The sequence below is a fragment of the Otolemur garnettii genome, unplaced genomic scaffold (assembly GCF_000181295.1).
Source record: "Otolemur garnettii isolate 467f Iridium unplaced genomic scaffold, OtoGar3 scaffold00091, whole genome shotgun sequence".
Lineage (NCBI taxonomy): Eukaryota > Metazoa > Chordata > Mammalia > Primates > Galagidae > Otolemur > Otolemur garnettii.
This window is the reverse complement of record NW_003852486.1, coordinates 4,150,965-4,170,537: the sequence shown is the minus strand read 5'-3', so window position 1 is coordinate 4,170,537 and position 19,573 is coordinate 4,150,965. Positions and strand designations below refer to the sequence as shown.

Sequence of the window (19,573 nt, the reverse complement as noted above, 5' to 3'; positions counted from 1 at the left end):
AAACCAGGACAACTGGCCACCCTCGCTGCAGGCCCCGCAAACACTAGGTGCACACCGTGATGGGAGAGAGGTAGGAATCCTTTTCTGCCTCACTTCCTGGAAAGGTGTGGAGCGAGGAAACCTTCTCTGCAGCCCTGGAGTTGTGCCGCTTCTGTTTGTTTCCTTGGCAACAGGGAAAGGAAACCCCCATTTAGGAGGCGGGAAGGCCCCAGCAACCAGGCACACAGACACACACAGAACACGCAGCCGCCCACGCGCAGCCGCCTGCGTCAGCAGCTGCTGCCGGCGCCAGCACCGCCCCAGGCGCGGGGGGGGGTGGGGGGGCGGGGGCGAGAGAGAACTCGCCCTTGCCGCTCGGCGGAGGAAGCCAACTTTCCATATGGCCCCGCCCACGCCCGGAGCCCCGCCCCCTCCACCCCAACACATTGAGGGGGAGGATGAAGAGCCAAAACTGGGGGGCCGAGGGTGGGAGAGAAGAGAGGAGGGAGGTGTCTCTGCTGAATTTCCTTCTGCCCGCTGCCTGAGTTCTCTTTGGCTCTGGTCTGGTGAGCATTGTGACAGTCTAGGGAGCCTGAGACAGGTGAGGTGGCTCTCCTGGACCAGTTGAGGGGAGAGGAACAGAGCTCCTGGCACACTCTAGGATTTTGCTGTTGAATGGAGTTCCTTGGTGTCTGGGCCGAACAGAAGTGGGGTATAGTTAACTTGGTGGTAGAGACCCAGGGGTTTGGGCCTGCTTCTGTTCACTTATAGCTTCGTAGCCTTAAGTAAATCAGTTAACCGGCCCCAGACTCAGTCTCCTCATCTGTAATATGGGGATAATGGTGCTTGCCTGTGCACCTCAGAGATATGAGAACGTTAAGATAGTAATCCTGATTGTGAATGGGTTGTCACCAGGGAGACTTGCTCAGGTGTAAGGGGTTGATTCTCTACTCATTATCCAGCTGCCCTTCTGGCCTGGCTGGAGCAGGAAGCTCAGCAGCCCCTCCCCCACATCATAGGAAAAGCCATGCCAGTTCCTTGAGGTGGACTGGCTCCTTAAAATCTGTCCAGAATGCTGCTCTGTCTCCTGTGGTGGCATGGCATGAGGTTAGAGTGCTATCTTGGAGGTTCTGGTCCTGCATGGCTGTGTGACCTTGGGCAAATCTTTCTTCTTCTGGCCTCAGAAGCCCATTTATAAAGAGAAGGTCTTATTCCTCAGAGCCCTGGAAGCCTCTTGGGATGGGGAAGGGATCACCCCAACTACCCTAACTATAGAGGCTCTGCTTCTGTCATATAGTATATTGGGTGAGATTTCTTTCTTTCTTTCTTTTTTTTTTTATTGAGACAGAGTCTCACTTTATCACCCTTGGTAGAGTGCTGTGACGTCACAGCTCACAGCAACTTCCAACTCCTGGGCTTAGGCGATTCTCTTGCCTCAGCCTCCCAAGTAGCTGGGACTACAGGCACCCGCCACAATGCCTGGCTATTTTTTTGTTGTTGCAGTTTGGCCGCCACCCTCAGTATATGGGGCCAGCGCCCTACCCACTGAGCCACAGGCGCCGCCCTGAGATTTCATTTGAATGAAAGATTCTCTGGCTTTACAAATAGTTGCCTTTCATTTGTCCCTTCTAAGGGCCTCCCCTTAACCCCCCAGCCAGCCGTGAGTCTGCACCATTCCTCTCTGCTCAGTCCAGGTCGCAGAGAAAATAGTCTACTCAGCTGTGCTCCCTTAGGCCAATTATTCAACCTTTAGAGTTTGTTTTCTTGGCATATCAAATGCAGATAATAACACCTACCTTATAAAGTTGAGTTGAAAATTAAATGGAATCACTTCCATGGTGCCTAGCACATGGCAGCCACTTAAAGAATGGGCAAGGTCTTTGACAGTCAAGGTTATAACTATCACCTGTGAATGAATTACTCAGCAGTTCAACAGCTATGTAGTACCAGACCCTGTAATCACAGGATGAATAAGACAAGGACCTTCCCTGAAGAAGTCACTATAAAGAGATTCCCAAACCATGGCCTAGGACTTCAGAATCATCCTCATTTCCCTAGACCCTCTTCCAAAGAGTCACACCATCCTATCCCCATGGGGCAGCATAACTGCCTCCCAGTGGCCTAGGATCCCATCTGATGACTCCTATCTCTGACTCCCATCTGTCCGGGATTATAGTCTGAGGTAAGATCTAGGGGCCTTCAGAGTCACTTGTATTAAAATTCCACTTCTGCTGCTAACCATATGACTTTAGACAAGTGTTTCTCAACGGGGGGCAATTTTTTTATCCCCTAAAGACATTTTTGACTGTTATAACAAAGGATAGTGGTGCTACTAGAGTTTAGTAGAGGCTAGGAATGCTGCAGACCATTTCCTACTGCATAGAACCTTCTCCAACAACAAAGAATTATCTGCTCCAAATGGCAATAGTGCCAAGGTTGAGAAACCTTGCCTTAAATGAATAATTTAACCTGGGCTCTTTGGTTTCCTCGTCTGTAAAAGGGCTAACAGTATCTACCTTGTAGAGCTATCTTAAAGGCTCAACATGTTACTGCAAATATCTTGTGCCTAGTAATAGTTGCCACTCCATAAATATTCCCTACACAAATTGTTATTAGGATGCCTCTAGGATCCCTCCTGGTTTCATCCCTCTGCTGAGCCAAGTTCACCTAGTTTGGCTTAGCTCTTGCCAAGGCCAGTGCCTCTGACTCTTTCCTTGCTAGACTTGATGCTTCCTTTCCCTCCTTGACCATATGCCCTAGAAGCCTCTTTTTCACTCCATCCTGGGGCCAGGTCCCTGCCTCCACCTCCCATTTCTCCCCTCCTGTTTTTCCTTCACATTTTCCTCTCTCATCTCTAGTGGCTCCCTGTGCCCCTCAGCAGACCAGCTACACACTCAGCTCTTCCCATCAGCACCTGTGCACAGACCGCTTCCCAGCACCAGCACCTCCTATATATCCAGCCAAAGTGGCAGGAGATAGTGAAGCATGTCCTGGATTTTGACCAGGCTACCTGGTCCCAATTCTGAGCTCTGCTTGTTACTTGATGTCCAATTTTGTGAATGTCAGCCTCACCTTATAAAGCAGGGAAATAATCTCTACTCCATGAGGTGGTTTTGTGGACCAAATGAGAATGTATATGAAAATATATACCAACTGTAAAGATGATAAAAGTGGAAGTTCTCACTGTTTGAGCAGTGTACTGCTTTGTATATTAATTCTCATAGCACTTATCAGCATTTAACTATAGTTTTGCCTTTTGTAACGTCAGCTCTGTGAGAGTAGGAACTTTTGTCTGTTTTATTCACTCATATCATTTGTGTCCAGAACAGTTCCTGGCACATAGTAGGTGTTCAATAAATATTTGTTGAATGAGTGAATTTTCTATATATAAGGCATTTCTGTAAAGCACCTAAATCTACCTTCTCCAAGAAGCCTTCCTTCAAATGACTGTATCTTAATTATTGCAGCATCCCTATTTTACAGATGAGGAAACTGAGGCTGAAAGAAATGAAGTAGGGCAGCGCCTGTGGCTCAAGGAGTAGGGCACCAGCCCTGGTCAAAATTGAAAGAAATGAAATAGCTTTCCCAGAGCCACTCACCTGAAAAGTGGCAGTGCCAGATAGATTTGTTCACCCAAGAAACACTGAGGGCCTCCTGAATGCCAGACACTGGGCAAGGTTTTAGGGACACAGATGACTAAGACTTGGTCCCTCCTGTCCTTCACAGAACTTTCAGGAGGAGGAGTCACAGAGGGAGGCCCAGGATGCCATAAGAACACAGAGGAGACTCCCACATCAAGGTCATTGGTCTTCAAGACAAGTGCCCGAACCATCCCTTAGAATCAATCACTATATTCTGATTTCACTCATGAATGCTCAAGCCCCCAGGCTTCCGGGATCCATTATCCTGTTCAGAGTCCATCACTGGTCTTAGTCACCCCCACGTTAACTTTCCCAATCCCCAGCAAGACCAGCTCCTCTGCACCTGGCCTCCCCTACTCTCTCCTGCTTCTTCCGGGGTTGGCGATCATTGCCCTGGCACAGGGAGAACAGACTTATGGCATTTGGGGCCTAGACTGAGGATTGACCTCAGGATAAAAGCCAACTTTGAAGTTCAGGTTTAGGATTGAGGCCATTTTGATGGTAGTGGTCCCTATCTTGAGCTTTGGAAAGACTCAGAGTGAAATTTGGGATGAAAGCTCTCTTTTTTTCTCCAGCACCTTTTCCTCAAAGATGGAGAGGCCTAAAATAGGAAGAGTTAAGTGTGGTTTTGCTTCCCCAGCCTGGAGGGGAAGCCAGGCCAGGCAGCTGGGTGGGGCAGAGAGGGGTTCTTAATGCCAGGAAGAGGGCTGAGGCAGCTGGAACAAAAACGAGTCCTATCCTTCACGTTTCTGGCTCAGTCATCTCGCCTCTGCTTCTGGTTTGGGGAACAAAATGAGGAGCAGAATAAGACTTTTTTTTTTTTTTGAGACTGAGTCTCACTGCCACCCTGGGTAGTGTGCCATGGCATCAAGGCTCACTGCAACCTCAAACTCCTGGGTTCAAGCGATCCTCTTGCTTCAGCCTCCCAAATAGCTGAGACTACAGGTTCGCACCACAACGCCTAGCTAGTATTTTTTTCTATTTTCTTAGGGACAGGGTCCTGCTCTTGCTAAGGCTGGTCTCAAACTCCTGAACTCATGCAACCCACCTGCCTTGGTTTCACAGAATGCTAGGACTACAGGCATGAGCCACTGTGTCCAGCCCAGAGATTCTGTTTTGTCTGCAGGCTGAGGGTGGGTATAATGCCTGAGAGAGGGAAGTCATATCCTAGGTGTCACCACACTGTCCAATCACCCTAACAGAAGGCAGACCCTCCCCAGTTCCTTCCCTGAATACCCAAAATTCCTGCCTTAGTCCCACTCCAACCCTTTGTCCACTCAAGCAACATAATTTTTTTTTTTTTTGAGACAGAGACTCAAGCTATCCCCCTGGGTAGAGTGCCATGGCATCACAGCTCACAGCAACCTCCAACTCCTGGGCTCAAGCGAGTCTCCTGCCTCCGCCTCCCAAGTAGCTGGGACTACAGGCGCCCGCCACAACGCCCGGCCATTTTTTTGGTTGCAGCCATCATTGTTGTTTGGCGGGCCCAGGCTGGGGATTCAAATCTGCCACCTTAGGTGTATGTGGCTGCCGCCTTAGCCGCTTGAGCCACAGGCGCCGAGCCTCAAGCAACATAATTTAATTTTCCTGGTTCCTCATCAGAGGAAGGCGCTGTGGGAGGCACTAGGGCTGGGGCCCAGAAGCACTGTCATCTCTTAGAACAGAAGACTGGCTGGTGGGCTGAGGTCAAGATTAGAGGAGGGGGGGCAAGCAAAGGGGTTCTTGGTGAGGCCTGAGGACAGAGGCTCCAGTGTCTGGGCTCGAGAAGCCTGGGAACTTGGGCGATCGGGTTTTATAAGAGAGGTTGGCCCCTCCCTAGAGTGGCTGCAAAGTAGACCTAGCCAGAGAGGAAGGCAGAGTTAAGTGTGATGCTGACTTTTGCAGCCAGCAAGACTGTGGGGTCTTTGCTTTTCTCTACCCTTTCTACTCTCTTTCTGGCTGAGACCAGATAGAGACCCAATATTGGCTGTCCATCCCCTAGCCCTACTCCCCCATTCAGACTCTTCTGAGAACCACAAAAATCTAGGACCTGGTGTCCTGGCAACGTGATGAATGCACACGCAACTCTGGTATCTGTTTTAAATTATCCATTAAAATAAGTACAGTTCTGGAAAAAAAAAAATAAGTTGACTGGGTGGGTAAGCAATAGAAAGGGACTGAAGGGGGAGAAACCTAGGCAGTCTCTTTTTCCCCATTGTTTGATCTAAAGGGAAGGGGCAGGAGATGAGAGGAAATAGTGCCTGGGTCCTATTCTTGGTCTTCTTTGGGTAACTGTGGCTTGTTGCTTGGGCCTAAGATCTAATTCTTTTTTTTTTTTTTGAGACAGAGTCTCAGTATGTCACCCTCGGTAGAGTGCTGTGCCTTCACAGCTCACAGCAACCCTCAAACTCTTGGGCTTAAGCGATTCTCTTGCCTCAGCCTCCCAAGTAGCTGGGACTACATGCACCCGCCACAATGCCTAGCTATTTTTTTGTTGCAGTTGTCATTGTTGCTTAGCTGGCTCTGGCTGGGTTGGAACCCGCCAACCTTGGTGTATGTGGCTGATGCCATAACCACTGTACTATGGCCTGAGCCTAAGATCTAATTCTTGATTTTGAAGGGAGATAAATTGGGGCAGAAGAGCAAAAAAGAGACCCCAACCCCTGATCCCTGGCCCAAAATTAGGGGCATAAAGGAACTCAGGTTTCAGAACTTCACTGCCCCCCAGGGAACCCAGACATTTTTCTTCTCCACTCCACCCTTGGCACACTCAGATGAAGCTTTGAATGGGTTGCCCACATGTAGAGGGAGGTAGGGGTGACTCACTGTTACTACTGGAAGGAGAGGGGGAGCCAGCGTTAGGAGGGTGAGTCACACTGATGGGCACTAGGCTCAGCCCTCCCCCCACTATCCTGGCTCTCCAGCCCTGCGCGCCTGCCCCCCTCCCTTGCTTTATACCTAGTTACCCCCTTACTCCCCTTCTTTGTTCACCCACTCTCAGCCCTTGGCTCTGCACCCTGACGCAGTAGTCCTGAGGCTGTGGGGACAAACTTGGATCTGAAAGCGCTGAGCAGGTGCGAATTAAGACAGGGGACGCCTCAGCAGAGCCTGGGGCAGACGAGGGTACGCTGGGGAGGGTGGGGCCCGCTGTGGCCACTGCCGGCCATCCTGCCACTCCTCGTCGCTCCCGCCCTCGCCTCTGTGGGCTAGCTACGGCCCCTTTAAGATGGCAACCCCGCCTTCCTTAGAGGAGGACCTATTAGAGCCTTTGCCCCAGAGCCTGTGACTCAGTGTTCGCTGGAGCGCGGTGTCTATACCGGTCAGCCCAGGTCCCAAGGTCTGACAGCGCCCGGCCCAGCTCCGCAAGCCTGCCAGGAGCCAGCCAAGAGCCAGCCGGCCCAGCGCACTCCAGCCTAGAGCAGCCTTTGTCCTTCGGCCTGAACCTCGTGCCCTTTTTGGGACCCCTGCCCCGCGGGCAGCGCTGCCACCCTGCCGGCCATGGAGACCCCGTCCCAGCGGCGCGCCACCCGTAGCGGGGCGCAGGCCGGCTCCACCCCGCTGTCACCCACTCGCATCACCCGGCTGCAGGAGAAGGAGGACCTGCAGGAGCTCAACGACCGCTTGGCGGTCTACATCGACCGTGTGCGCTCGCTGGAGACGGAGAACGCAGGGCTGCGCCTTCGCATCACCGAGTCTGAAGAAGTGGTCAGCCGCGAGGTGTCTGGGATCAAGGCCGCCTACGAGGCTGAGCTCGGGGATGCCCGCAAGACCCTCGACTCGGTGGCTAAGGAACGTGCCCGCCTGCAGCTGGAGCTTAGCAAAGTCCGTGAGGAGTTTAAGGAGCTCAAAGCGCGGTGAGTGCGCCCAGGTGGCCGCGTGGGAGTGGGGAGGGCGGCGGACCGGCCCCTCTGGCCGGCTGCAGGAAAGGAGCGGGAGGGCCCCGGATGGCTGATAACTTTTGCCTTGTAGTCTCCTCCCTCCCCGGAACTGCCCCCGGCGTCGGGTGACTGGTGGTGCCAAGGGGAATTGTCAAGACAGGATAGAGAGGGGAGGGGTCTTCACTTTGGGTGGGAGGAAGTAAGGAACGGTGGGGGCACTAGGGTCGAGTAGGCGCTGGCTGCAGGGCCAAGTTGGTCAGGGTGAGATTTGCTGGCTATTTGGAGCCTGGGGGAGGGATTCGAGCTAAGCAGAACTGGCCCTGCCAGGTCTAAGAACTCTGAGCACCCAGGACACATGGCAGTGGGTAAAAGAGTCCTGTTAGGACTTTCTTGGGCAGGCTTGGCACTGTGCCAACTTTGCCCAGACTATCTCCGAACATATCCCCTCTAAGACAGAGCTACAGAGTTGGCATCTGTCCAGTGATGCAGGAGAAAGGTCAGAAGGCACAGAGCGACTCCCCTCCAGGGCGCTGGTGGTAGCCCCTTAGAGAGAACCCAGGGAAAGGTCATGCTAAGAGCCTGGAAGCTCTCTCTCACTCCCTGTGTCCGGACCTTTCGTGGACTCTGCCAGACCCACCAAGACATCTCCAGGAGATCTGCTCCCCCGCAGCTCCCACAGCCCTTGGCCTGCTTGGCCCAGGAATGCAAGGGAGGGAGGGAGACCGAGGGCAGAGACTCCTGGTGCAGGAAGTTGTGTTGCATCCAGGTCTGGCAGCACCCCTCTCTGGGCCTTCCACCCAGCCTCCTTACCCTCTCAGCATGAACCACTATCATTCACCAACCAGGCCAGAGCAAAGAGGCCCATCCTCTCTGCTGCTGACGTTTTGATCTTAGCCTTATTAAAATGCTGGACTACAGTGACATTTTTGAAATCCAGCCGTTGGAAGCTTCAGGCCACTCCCACTTCACCCATCCCTGCCCCACCCTACCCCACCCTATTTAGCTCCACCCTCTTATCTAACCCTTTGGGAGCCTGGAGATTTAGGCTCTTTTCTCGTAGCCCTCCAAGAATTTGGCTTTCGGCAGGGTGGCGGGAGGTGCGGTGGTGGCTGCGGTGGCTCAGGCTTATAATCATATCATCCTAGGAGGCAAAGGCAGGAGAACCCCTTGAGCTCAGGAGTTAGAGACCAGCCAGAGTAAGAGCAAGACCCTGTCTCTACTAAAAATAGAAAAACTAGCCGAGAGTCCTGTCCGTGCCTATAGTCCCAACTGCTCAGGAGCCTGAAGCAGGCGGGTCACTTGAGCCCAGGAGTTTGAGGTTGCTGTGAGCTAAGACATCACTGCACTCTAGCCAGGATGACAGACTAAGACTTTGTTTCAAAAAAAAAAAAAAAGGAAAAAATTTTTCTTTTCTCTTTTCCCTGCCCCCCATTCCTCTATGAAGACCCAAGCCAAAGAGCATTAAATATGCTGTAAGAGCCCTAAAGGGCCACCGTTTTTATTTCCCTCCTCTCTTTCTGATCATCTGCTCCAAACATGTTCTTCTCCAGACCCCTCTATGTACACTGTTGTCATCTAGCCCCCTCCAGCCCTGGTGTGGTAGGTGTGGCACATCCATCACCCTTCTTAAAAATCCATGGGAGTTTTGTAGGGAGACAGGATGTAGTTTCATTTCTTTTTTTTAAATTTTTTAATTTTTATTGTTTTGAGACAGAGTGTCACTGTGGCACCCTCGGTAGAGTGCTGTGGCATCACAGCTCACAGCAACCTCAAACTCTTGGACTTAAACGATTCTCTTACCTCAGCCTCCCAAGTAGCTGGGACTACAAGCACCCACCACAATGCCCGGCTATTATTTTGTTGCAGTTATTTAGCTGGCTCGGGCTGGGTTCGAACATACCACCCTCAGTGTATGTGGCTGGTGCTGTAACCACTGTGCTACGGGCACCAAGCCTCTACTTTCATTTCTGTTGGAAGGGATCATGCCTCTCCTTTTTCTACTAGTGATATGAATAACTTAGCAAGACAGATAATAGGCAAGCTAAGGGAGTCCCAGAGAATTAGTTGTGTTCTAAACTAGTCTATTCAGCTACCAAAGCCTCCGTTGCAGAGGGCAAGGGCATTCATTCTTAGCAGATGAAAACACTGATCGGGGAACAGAGTGACTGAGTTCTCCAGTCTCTTGTCATCCCAGCCACACCAGTCTGTCTCTTCTGTCTCTTGGTGCAGCTGTCCAGGCTTGGACACTAGGCGAGTGTGTGCACACATGGGGCAGGGGCAGGTGGTGTGTGTACTTGTTATATTTAGCCACCTGCCTCTATTCTCCCCCACTGATCCTGGCTAGGGAGGTTGGGCTTCCGGAAAAGGGGGGTGGATTTGTACACCTGGATGCCAAGCTGGTGGGAGGTAGGGTGGAGACAAAGGGGGTTCAGACAGGGGCATATCTCCCCTTCTATGTCCACAGTAGGATGAGTCAAGACAGGTTGCTCCCTGTTGTGTCTGCTGTGAGGGTGAAGTGAAGGGGGTAGAATGAAAAGTTTGAAAGAGAAAGAGGCATTGTCCCAGCCCCTCCCATCAAAGCCTGAAGAGGTGTTATCTGGTTTAATGTTTAATTAGTGTTCAGAGTTCAGGGCCACACTTGGAGTTGTGATTCAGAGCTGTCTGTAAGACCCTGAGGCAATCCTTGGCCCAGCCTGGGTACCCCAACCCCAATCAGTCTCCCTTTTTTTGACTTGGGTCAAAGACATTCCTTCCTTTACCAAGAAGACATTCCTTCCTTTACCTCACACTTCTCTCTCTCTCTCTCTGTGCCCAAGAGGTTTAAATACCTAAGTTTGGAGAATATAGGAAGGCTGAAAGCACTGGGGAGAAGGCCCTCCTGGGTTGAGGTTTAGAGTCAGCCCATCCCAGGCAGAATAACAGCTGGGTGGATGATTCAGATGTTGCCCCTCCTTCTCACTCTGATGGCTTTACACCAGATAGCAGGAGACAGGGTAGAGACAACAGATGTCTTAAGGAGAGAGATGAGCGCCTGAATGTCTGTATCTTTTGTACCCTCTCCCTGCCACATCTTGGGGTCCCTTTCCTGCCTCCTTCCTTAGAACCTCTGGTAGTGTTTGGAGCCAGGGCTGGACAATCAATATGCATAAATAGTTAGAATCAGAGTTGAGGCTGGGCGTAGTGGCTCATGCTGTAACTCCACCACTCTGGGAGGATCGTCTGAAAATAGAAAAAGTAGCTGGGCATTGTGGTGGGCATCTGTAGTCCCCGCTACTAGGGAAGCTGAGGCAAAAGGATCACTTCAGCCCAAGAGTTTGAGGATTTTGTGAGCTATGATGTGACAGCACTCTATCCATGTCAGCAAACCAAAACTCTGTCTCCAAAAAAAAAAAAAAGGCTCCGTGTCCATAGCTCAGTGGTTAGGGCACCAGCAGCCACATATACCAAGGCTGGTGGGTTCAAACCCAGCCCGGGCCTGCCAACCAATAATGACAACTATAAAAAAAAAAAATACCTAGCTGTTGTGGTGGGCGTCTATAGTCCCAGCTACTTGGGAGGCTGAGGCAAGAGAATCACTTAAGCCCAAGAGTTTGCTGTGAGTTGTGATGCAACAGCACTCTACCAAGGGTGACAAAGAAAGAAAAAGAATCAAAATCAGAGTTGAGTCCAGAGTTAGGGACTAGGGCTCCAGGAGTCTGCCTTCCCATGTGAAACTGATCAAGGAAGACTGAGTCAGAAGTGGGGAGATCCTGGGGCCCACAAAGCAGAAGTGCTTCTTCCACCCCAGGAGGCCCTGGAGCTTGACAACTTCCTGGATTGCTCGCTGCCTTATGCAGCCCCAGTGTGGACAGGCAGGGAGATACAGGCTCTGATCAGGGCAAGAACAGGAAAAGGGAAGATATATTAGCACTTGCGCATAGGACTTCTGACTTGAGGTGGGTGCTCTCACCATAACACCTCAGTCCTTTAGCTTAGGGGACCGGTTGGAGGGTTTAGAGCAGTGGTTCTCAACCTTCCTAATGCTGGGATGGATTTTCATTGTTACAAAGGGGTTGCGACCCACAGGTTAAGAACCCCTGAGGGTGAGGTGAGGTGGAGGAGCTAAGGCACACTCCTGCAGCCCAGACGTTCTGCTTTCGGGCCAGTGATGCATTAAGGCTGTTCTGCCCTGCTAGGACCTGTAAACATACAACCCACAGCCTTTGCTCCTGCCTGTACCTGGAAAGGCCCAGGACCCTGCCAGGCCATAGATCATGAGATGATTGAAGCTTAGGGAGAATGCTGATTTGTATCTTAAGAGTTCTCATGGAAGGCTGGGCACGGTAGCTCACATCTATAATCCTAGCACCTCTGGGAGGCTGAGGTGGGCGGATTGTTTTAGCTCATGAGTTTGAGACCAGCTGAGCAAAAGTGAGACCCCATCTCTACTAAAAACAGAAAAACTGAGACAAGAGGATCACTTGAGACCAAGAGTTGGAGGTTGCTGTGAGCTCTGACACCACAGCGCTCTACCCAAGGCGACACCTCTGGGGAGGTGGCAGGTCTCTTATCCCCTATGAGACTGTCTCAAAAAAAAAAAAAAAAAAAGAGTTCTCTTGGAAATTGTCTACCTGGATTAGGGGATTGGGAGGAGGCTGTGGCCTTTGGCATAGCCATCGTGTGAATGGGGTTGGGGGTCTTTGAGGATGCCTAAGCCCTAAACTTCACCTGGTGTTATCTCTCTAACCACATTCTGAATCAAAGGGAAAGATAAAAACACAGCTAACCCAGGGGCTGAGAAGTATTTAAGGGGCCCAAGAGAAACAAAGAGAATAATTCCTCACTAGGAGACCCTTTGCCTTCCCATTATTGGTGCCTTGGTCGGCGCTTCCCCTGACTCCCACTCCCAATCCTACTGCCAGTGTACAGTGGCTCAGTGTCAGGGCTAAAGCCGGGACAGCTGAGGGGACAACTGGTAGGATAACTCACCTGACAACTGTGCCCTCACTCTTGCTCCCCTGCCTCCCTCGTCTCCAGACTTTCACCACTTCTAGCAACCACAGCAGCCAAGACCAGGTCTTGTTCAGAGAGCTGGCACGAAGGCAGGGTGCATCTCACTCTCACCTCTTTGGCCTCAGTGTACTGAGAGTGACACCAGCAGAGGTTGGAGACCTCTGGGGAGGTGGCAGGTTTCTTATCCCCTATGAGAGGCAAGTTGGTCCACCAAAAAAAGTGACAGGTAGTGTGAGGAATTGGAAACAGCCCTGGTCGTTGGTGTTTTTAGTTCTAGGTTTGACCCTGCCACTAAGTTGTTTTGTGACCTTGAACAAATCACCATCCAAGTAGTCTGGATGTCCCTACCAATAAAAGAAAGGGGTCAGTGCAGAGAATCTTCAGAAATCTCTTAGGTTCCAAAGTACCTAAATAACCCTCAAAGTGAGAAAACAGTCCTCTAAAATATCAAGCTAATAATAGTAAAATCAAATATAATTAATGTGAATATAGTTAATAGCTAGTGCTATCTCAATAGAAATATTTTCCACAAGCTGTGAAATTAAAAATATTAACACACTTCTCTAGTTCCCAAAGAAAGTTAGAAATGGTTGACTATTACATTATCCTCCCAGCATGTGCTTTGTTTTCATCTCTAGTAGAAAAGGACACTTTGTTTTCAGGGCCTCACCCTGGACAGTAGAAAGGCTGCATCTTGTGGTAGGAAAGGAAGAGGCAGCACAGGAATGATTCCCATGACCCGTGTTGGGGCTAGGAAGAGGACTGTTACCTGAGAGCTGGGCAGGATTAAACAGCACTGCCTGGAGCCAGGGGGAGGTGCACGATGACCTTGAACGGCCCACCTTCTGCTGTCCTTGCACTCATAGTGGTTCCCCAAACTTGAGCTTGGGCTAGAGGAGGTCTTGCAATTGCTAAATTGCCTTTACCAATCCCTTAAGGAAGGTGACAGAGTTTGAGAAGGGAGGTCTCCCTGACTCTCCCAGCTCCCACCCAGTTGTGAGAGAGGAAGCCAGTAATAATTCTGGCTGGGATCCCAGAATTATCCCTGCAGGGGAGCTGAGTCACGTAGTGGGTAGAACAGACAGGAGACCCTAAGCTTGTCCAGTTAGACAAGAAGAGGCTGACAAGTAGCCTTTTCTTTTCTTTCTTTTTTTTTTTTTTCTGCAGTGAGAGTCTCACTCTGTTAACCTGGCTAGAGTGCCATGGGGGCAGCCTAGCTCACATAAACCTCAGACTCCTGGGCTCAATCCTCCTGCCTCAGCCTTCTGAGTAGCTAGGACTACAGTGCCTGGCATGATATCGGCCAGTTTTTCTTTTTTTTTTTTTAGACAGTTTCATGTCACCCTTGGTAGAGTGCTGTGGTGTCACAACTCATAGCACCTCAGACTCTTAGGCTCAAGCGATTCTCTTGCCTTAGCTTCCCAAGTAGCCGGGACTACAGGCGCCCACCACAATGCCTGGCTAATTTTTTGCTGTTGTCATTGTTGTTTAGCTGGCCCGGGCTGAGTTCAAACCCACCAGCCTTGGTGTATGTGGCCGGTGCCCTACTCAATGAGCTATGAGTCTCGCCAGTTTTCTATTTCTTTTTTTTTTTTTTTGAGACAGAGCCTCAAGCTGTCGCCCTAGGTAGAGTGCCATGGCATCATAGCTCACAGCAACCTCAAACTCCTGGGCTCAAGCAATTCTCTTGCCTCAGCCTCCCAAGTAGCTGGGACTACAAGTGCCTGCCACAGTACCCAGCCATTTTTTGGTTGTAGCTGTCATTGTTTGGCAAGACCCGGCTGGATTTGAACCTGCCAGTTTTGGTGTATGTGGCTGGTGCCTTAGCCACTTGTGTTACAGGCGCTGAGCCTGGTTTTTCTATCTTTGGTAGAGATAGGGTCTCGCTCTTGCTCAGGTTGGTCTCTGAACTCCTAAGCTCAACAGATCCACCCATCTTGACCTCCCAGAATGCTGGGATTGCAGGCATGAGCCATTGTGCCTAGCTTTAAGTGGCCTTTTCTTGAGAACTGCATTCAAGTTGCAGCATGAGGGACAGTAGTCTGAATTGAGTGGCAGACAGATGGAAGGGGGAACAGGACACATGAGTCCCTTCAGGGCTAGCTCAGGGGAGCTAGAGACTCATCATTTCAACGGGTCCAGTTTCTGGGCAGTTGAAAGAGAACCATGGCTCAGCGCCTGTGGCTCAACTGGCTAAGGCGCCAGCCACATACACCTAAGGTGGCGGATTCAAATCCAGCCCGGGCCCGCCAAACAACAATGACAGCTGCAACAACAAAAAAAAACCGGGCATTGTGGCGGGCACCTGTGGTCCCAGCTACTTGGAAGGTGGAGGCAGGAGACTTGCTTGAGCCCAGGAGTTGGATTTTGCTGTGAGCTATGATGCTATAGCACTCTATCCAGGGGGACAGCTTGAGGCTCTGTCTCAAAAAAAAAAAGAAAGAAAAGAAAGAGAACCATGTGGGACTGCCAAAAGCCCTCTTCTTCCCGAAGGTCTAAGGCTGCCACCCACTGCTGGCTGGGACAGGTGGCACTAAGGCTAGAGCTGGAATGCAGAGGGACCAGAACTCCTAGGTCTTCCCCCACTTCCTTTCCAGTCCTTGGGGTGTGGTTTCCACTCTCTCTGGGGTGTTGTCAGGGTTAATTACTATAGGACACCAGATGGAGGGTTAAGGGACTGCCGATTTGGCTTCTTGTGGGGATCCCCTAAATATCCTTTCCTTTGCCCAGTGACCTCCTTCTCTTCCCCCCTCAGGATACTCTACCTTCATCTTAGGTTATTTCCTCTCTCCCCTCCCCTGCTTCTTTTGGTCTGTCCCTAGGCCCCACCCCTGCATTTTTGTGACTACACAGGAATGACTTTTAGAGAGATAAGCCTGGAAGAAGAAAAGCAGAGTTGGCGGGGGACATTATAGGGGGCCATTGGTGAGGAAGCCAGTCACCTATTGTCAGGGACCTCAGTGCCCTGGCTTCTGGCCCCTGGCCCCTGGCCCCTGGCCCCAGGCTCCTCCTGCCTCTGTACAATGCCACGTTGATGCACCCAGCAGCTGTGACTCAGGCCTGGCAGGGGGCCAGGCCCAGCTTCTGCTGGATTTGCGTCTGAACATGTCAACAGGCCTCCTATCCCCCTCTCAGCACCAGTGCCCCCCACATCAGCCCTTCCTTCTGTTTGGAAATAAGACCTGCCTTTGTCTTGGGGGAGGACAGCTGGGAGGCTGGTGGCTCTGGAAGGGGATCTGAGGGACTTCAGACCCCAGGCATGTTTGGCAGGCGTCACACCCAAGGGAGGCGTGCAGAAGCAGAGCCACGCCTGTGTGGGTGCATGTGCCTGTGTGGGCAGGCCGGGGTGGTCCCTGACTACCATTTAGAACTTAACAGGGTGGGGCTTGGTGAAGGCTTGGGAGGCTTCTAAGTCCCTGGAACACCTGCCCCCTCAGCTTTCTTCTGTGAGGTCTCCTTTCTAAAGAGGGATGGTACCTTGAATGCAGAGGAGGGAAGCCAGGTGTCCCAGTCTGCCCACATCCTGCCCTTACCTCTAATTGGTTACAGACCCACAAATTAGCTGAAAGCGAAGAATGTTTACTTTGGGGAGTGGGAGACCGTCAAGCCTCGTGGCTAGCTACACATGCACACACAGGTGTGAGATATTTGAGTGCAGTGAGAGTGGCTGTCTCATGAGGCCCTCATGAGGCCAACAGTACTGCTCCATGTACGGGGCAGAGGCCAATACATCTCCCAGCTACCCTACTGGGTCTCTCTCGGTCACTGTGTGTGCAAACTGTGCACATTGTGCCATTTTCTGTGTTCTGTCCCAGTCTACTGTGAGTGTCCTCAGGTGACCTGGTGGGCAGGTTTTTAGTGCCTAAGCCTCTCTTCCTTCAGGCCTTGGTTTCCCCCTATGTAAAAGTACAGGGGTTGGTCCAGGAGGAGGTCCCTTGAGCTTATGGCATATGAACTGCCTAGTCTCAGGGGATGTGGGGAATATTCAAGAAAAACCCTAAGACCCCATAGGTAAAACACTGGCTGAAAGTAGCAGGCCAGGGCAGAGATGGGCTCTAAGGGGGTGTGGGATGTGTTTGGGAAAATGGAGGGGGAATGGCTGGAACAAGAGGAGCGATGTAGGAACGTACAGACAGGCTTGTGTGGCGGCAGGAGACACCTTCCATGTGGCAAGAAGTCAGCTGGGCAGAGGTCTGGGCGCCCAGGGGACCAGGGGAGCCGCTGCCTGGTGAGCAGGGCCCTGCTATCCCCCCTCCCCCACTGCAGGGGGCGCCTTCCTTCAGGGCTGCAGGCGCCGGGGCTTTTGCCCTCTACCTCCTCCAGGTGGCGCCAGCCATGGGGAACTCCGAGGGCCGGTGAGGCAGGGCCTGGCGCGTGGCAAGGGTGGAGGGGGTGTCTAACTTAGGAGCCCTGCAGCGGGAGCCCCTGTGCTTCTGTCCCTGTCCCCTCCCACGTCTTATTTTTAGCCCCAGCCCAGCACCGTCCCTCTCGCCTCCCCCTAGGCCGAGAGGAAATGGTGGCCTCTCCCTCCAGTCTGCACGTTGCTCTAGCAACCAGGCCCAAACAGGCTGGCGGCTGGTTTCCATATCTGGCATCAGAGCCCGGCTGAGGACGGTGACTCAGCGGGCGGGTCAGCGTCTGGCCCAGTGCCCACCGCCCCTTGGCAGTGCTGCCCCCATTCTTCCCCAAAGTAGCCCGTACCCCATTTCTTCCTTATTCTTTTCCTCTCCGTGCCTGACCCTCTCATCCCTCTTTCTGAACTCTTTTCTGCCAGTTCTGGGAAGAATTAGGAACAGGATGCCCAGCCCTTCTCTGTTCTGCGCTGGGATGCAGCCATGTCTGTGCGTGGGGAGCCAGAGGGATGCAAGGGAAAGAGCTGGCCCCACATGGGCAAAGCCAGGGGCTCCCCTGCGAGCACTAGAGGATTTCCCACCCGTACCCGGGTATTGTCTGCCCAAGCGTGAGTCACATGAGGTTCCCACCCTTCCCAGCTCCTCCAGCCTGCCACACCCTGTCATCCCTGCCAGCCCAGCATGGGGCATCTGCCAGGTTTTCCTCTGCCAACCTCCAGGGGACTGGGGTGCAGGCAGTGCCATCCTGGGGCCAAATGCCTGGGCAGAGTCTGAGGACCCTTCCTAGGAAGAAAATGGCATTTGATGGTGGGCAGGCAGGATTAGGAAGGAGCAAGAAGGAGCCCTGGGCTCTGTTCTATCCCAGTCCTTTGTTGGGGTGTGCATGTGGCTCTGCAGCCGCAGAGCTCTGAGGTCTGAGTCATGAGCCCATGGGTGACAGTGGCTTCTTACCCACATATGGGAGCTCCCCGTGCCTAAGAAAACCGCAAAGGCATTTCCTCACCCACCTCTCTGTTTGTGGTTTTTCTCCTCTGTAGAATTGTCTTAGTCCTTGAGTTGCTTCTCTTTGTAGCATTAGTCCAGACCTCTAGGAGGGAAAGGGATGGGCCCCTGTGCAGTGGGGCACTGATACCAGCTCTGCACCCCACTTGCTGCAGGATCCTGGACATAGTTACCTGTTACCTGTGGCTCAATTTCCTCAATGACATAGTAACAGCACCAGTCTCAGAGGGTAGCTGTGATTATCTGAGTTAACATGATCGATGGCAAGTACACAATAAGCTCTATGTAAGTGTTGCTGCCATTATCATACTACTGCCACCCCAGCTTTGCCAGCAGGAGGAAGTAAAGAGGTTAGACTGAAGAAAAGACTCCTGTGTGAGTTAGACTCCCAGAGAACAGCGACACACACCTCTTTCCTTGGCCACCATCTGCCAGGCATGGGCAAGGAAAGGGTGTTGCCAAAGGGAGCGAGCACAAGAGCCCCTCTTCTCACACCAGGAGATGTGGGGGGCAGGACTAGGGCGTCTTCTGAAAGTCTCCCATCTTTCTCTCCTGCTTCCTCAGCTCAGGCAGGCTGGGTTGGGGACTGCCTTGTGCTGCAGTGGCTACCTTCTTCCACCTTCCAGCTCCTCTGTTTTCTCTGGAACTTGTTGGTTAGGGAAGAGGGAGGGGAAGAGGAAGAGTCCTAGATCAGTAGCTAGAATTGACTGGAACATGGTCCCTGTTCCTGGCCCGCAATGCTTGACTTTGGGCCATTCACCTTCCTCCTCTGCTCCTTGGTTTCCTCCTTTGTAAAAGGAGAGGGTTAAACTGACTCTCTAAGTTCCATCTAGTTCTCTAAATTCTGAGAGCCTCCCAGCATAGCCAGCTATAGCCATTGGCCTGCAGGGCAAAGAGGCCTCTTCAGGGAAGCCCTTGCCAGCCTGGGAGGTGGACCAAGGTGCTCAGAATCTATGTCTGCTGCTGGGTCACTTCATTTTACCAGTGGTTTTTCTTCATTCTCTCTCCTCCCCTTGCAGCTGCTTCAGCTTCGGAAAAGTTCTGAAGTCATGGAAAGTTGGGGCTGTGCTCCCAGCCAGGGGCTGGGCCGGATGGCAGCCAAAACCTGAGCTGGGTTTTGACTTTATTTTTAGCTTTTCTGACTGAGATGGAGGAGGGGAGGCATCCTCCAGTTCTGGAAGAGCCTCCTCTTGCAGGAGACAGACATGTTGCATTAAATACCTTGCTCTAAGGTGTGGCCTGAGGCCGGGGCTGAGCTGGCATGCAGGCCAGGGGAGCTCCCTCTAGGTCCTCCTGCCCTGCCCTTGCCCCTCTGGCTGTCACTGTATCCCTTTCCCAGTCCAGTAGAGCCAAGTTGGAGAGGGGGGAGCGACTCCTTTTTTGGACTCCTAAGCCAGTGGCACGAGAATACTGCCTAGGTCTCGTCCTATCACTCCAGAGTGTCTGCAAGTCTAGCCTTCTCTATCCCACTTCAGTGTGAATCATGGGGCCTCTTGGAGCTCAGGGCTTTTGTGGCAAAAGAAAAATGTTGACACTTTTCTCCTCTCTAGAATAGACCCCCGCCCATGTTTGGTTTTCCTTTTTTCCATCTGCTGGGGTGGGCTGTGCTCAAGGACGGATGAGTTACAGATGGCAGCTGAGACCAGGCCCCTTGGCTCTTTCCCTCCACTCCCTGGCTTCTTTCTCCCACCCTGTATTTGTGAAGGGATTGTATAGAAAGTTCTTGGATTTCCTGGAGTTTTTTTTTTTT

At 52.0% G+C, this 19,573-nt stretch overlaps 1 protein-coding gene across 2 annotated transcripts in view; it reads left to right on the top strand.

The window, feature by feature from the left end:
* The first annotated feature begins 6,847 nt into the window (after window positions 1-6,847).
* The window catches only part of LMNA (lamin A/C), a 23,195-nt gene continuing 10,469 nt past the window's right edge, over window positions 6,848-19,573 (top strand). For both annotated transcript variants that reach the window (XM_003795266.3, XM_023516449.1), the window contains exon 1: window positions 6,848-7,453. In XM_003795266.3, coding sequence (XP_003795314.1) covers window positions 7,098-7,453 — 356 coding nt within the window. In that variant the 5' untranslated portion in view covers window positions 6,848-7,097. The remainder of the gene's footprint in view (window positions 7,454-19,573) is intronic.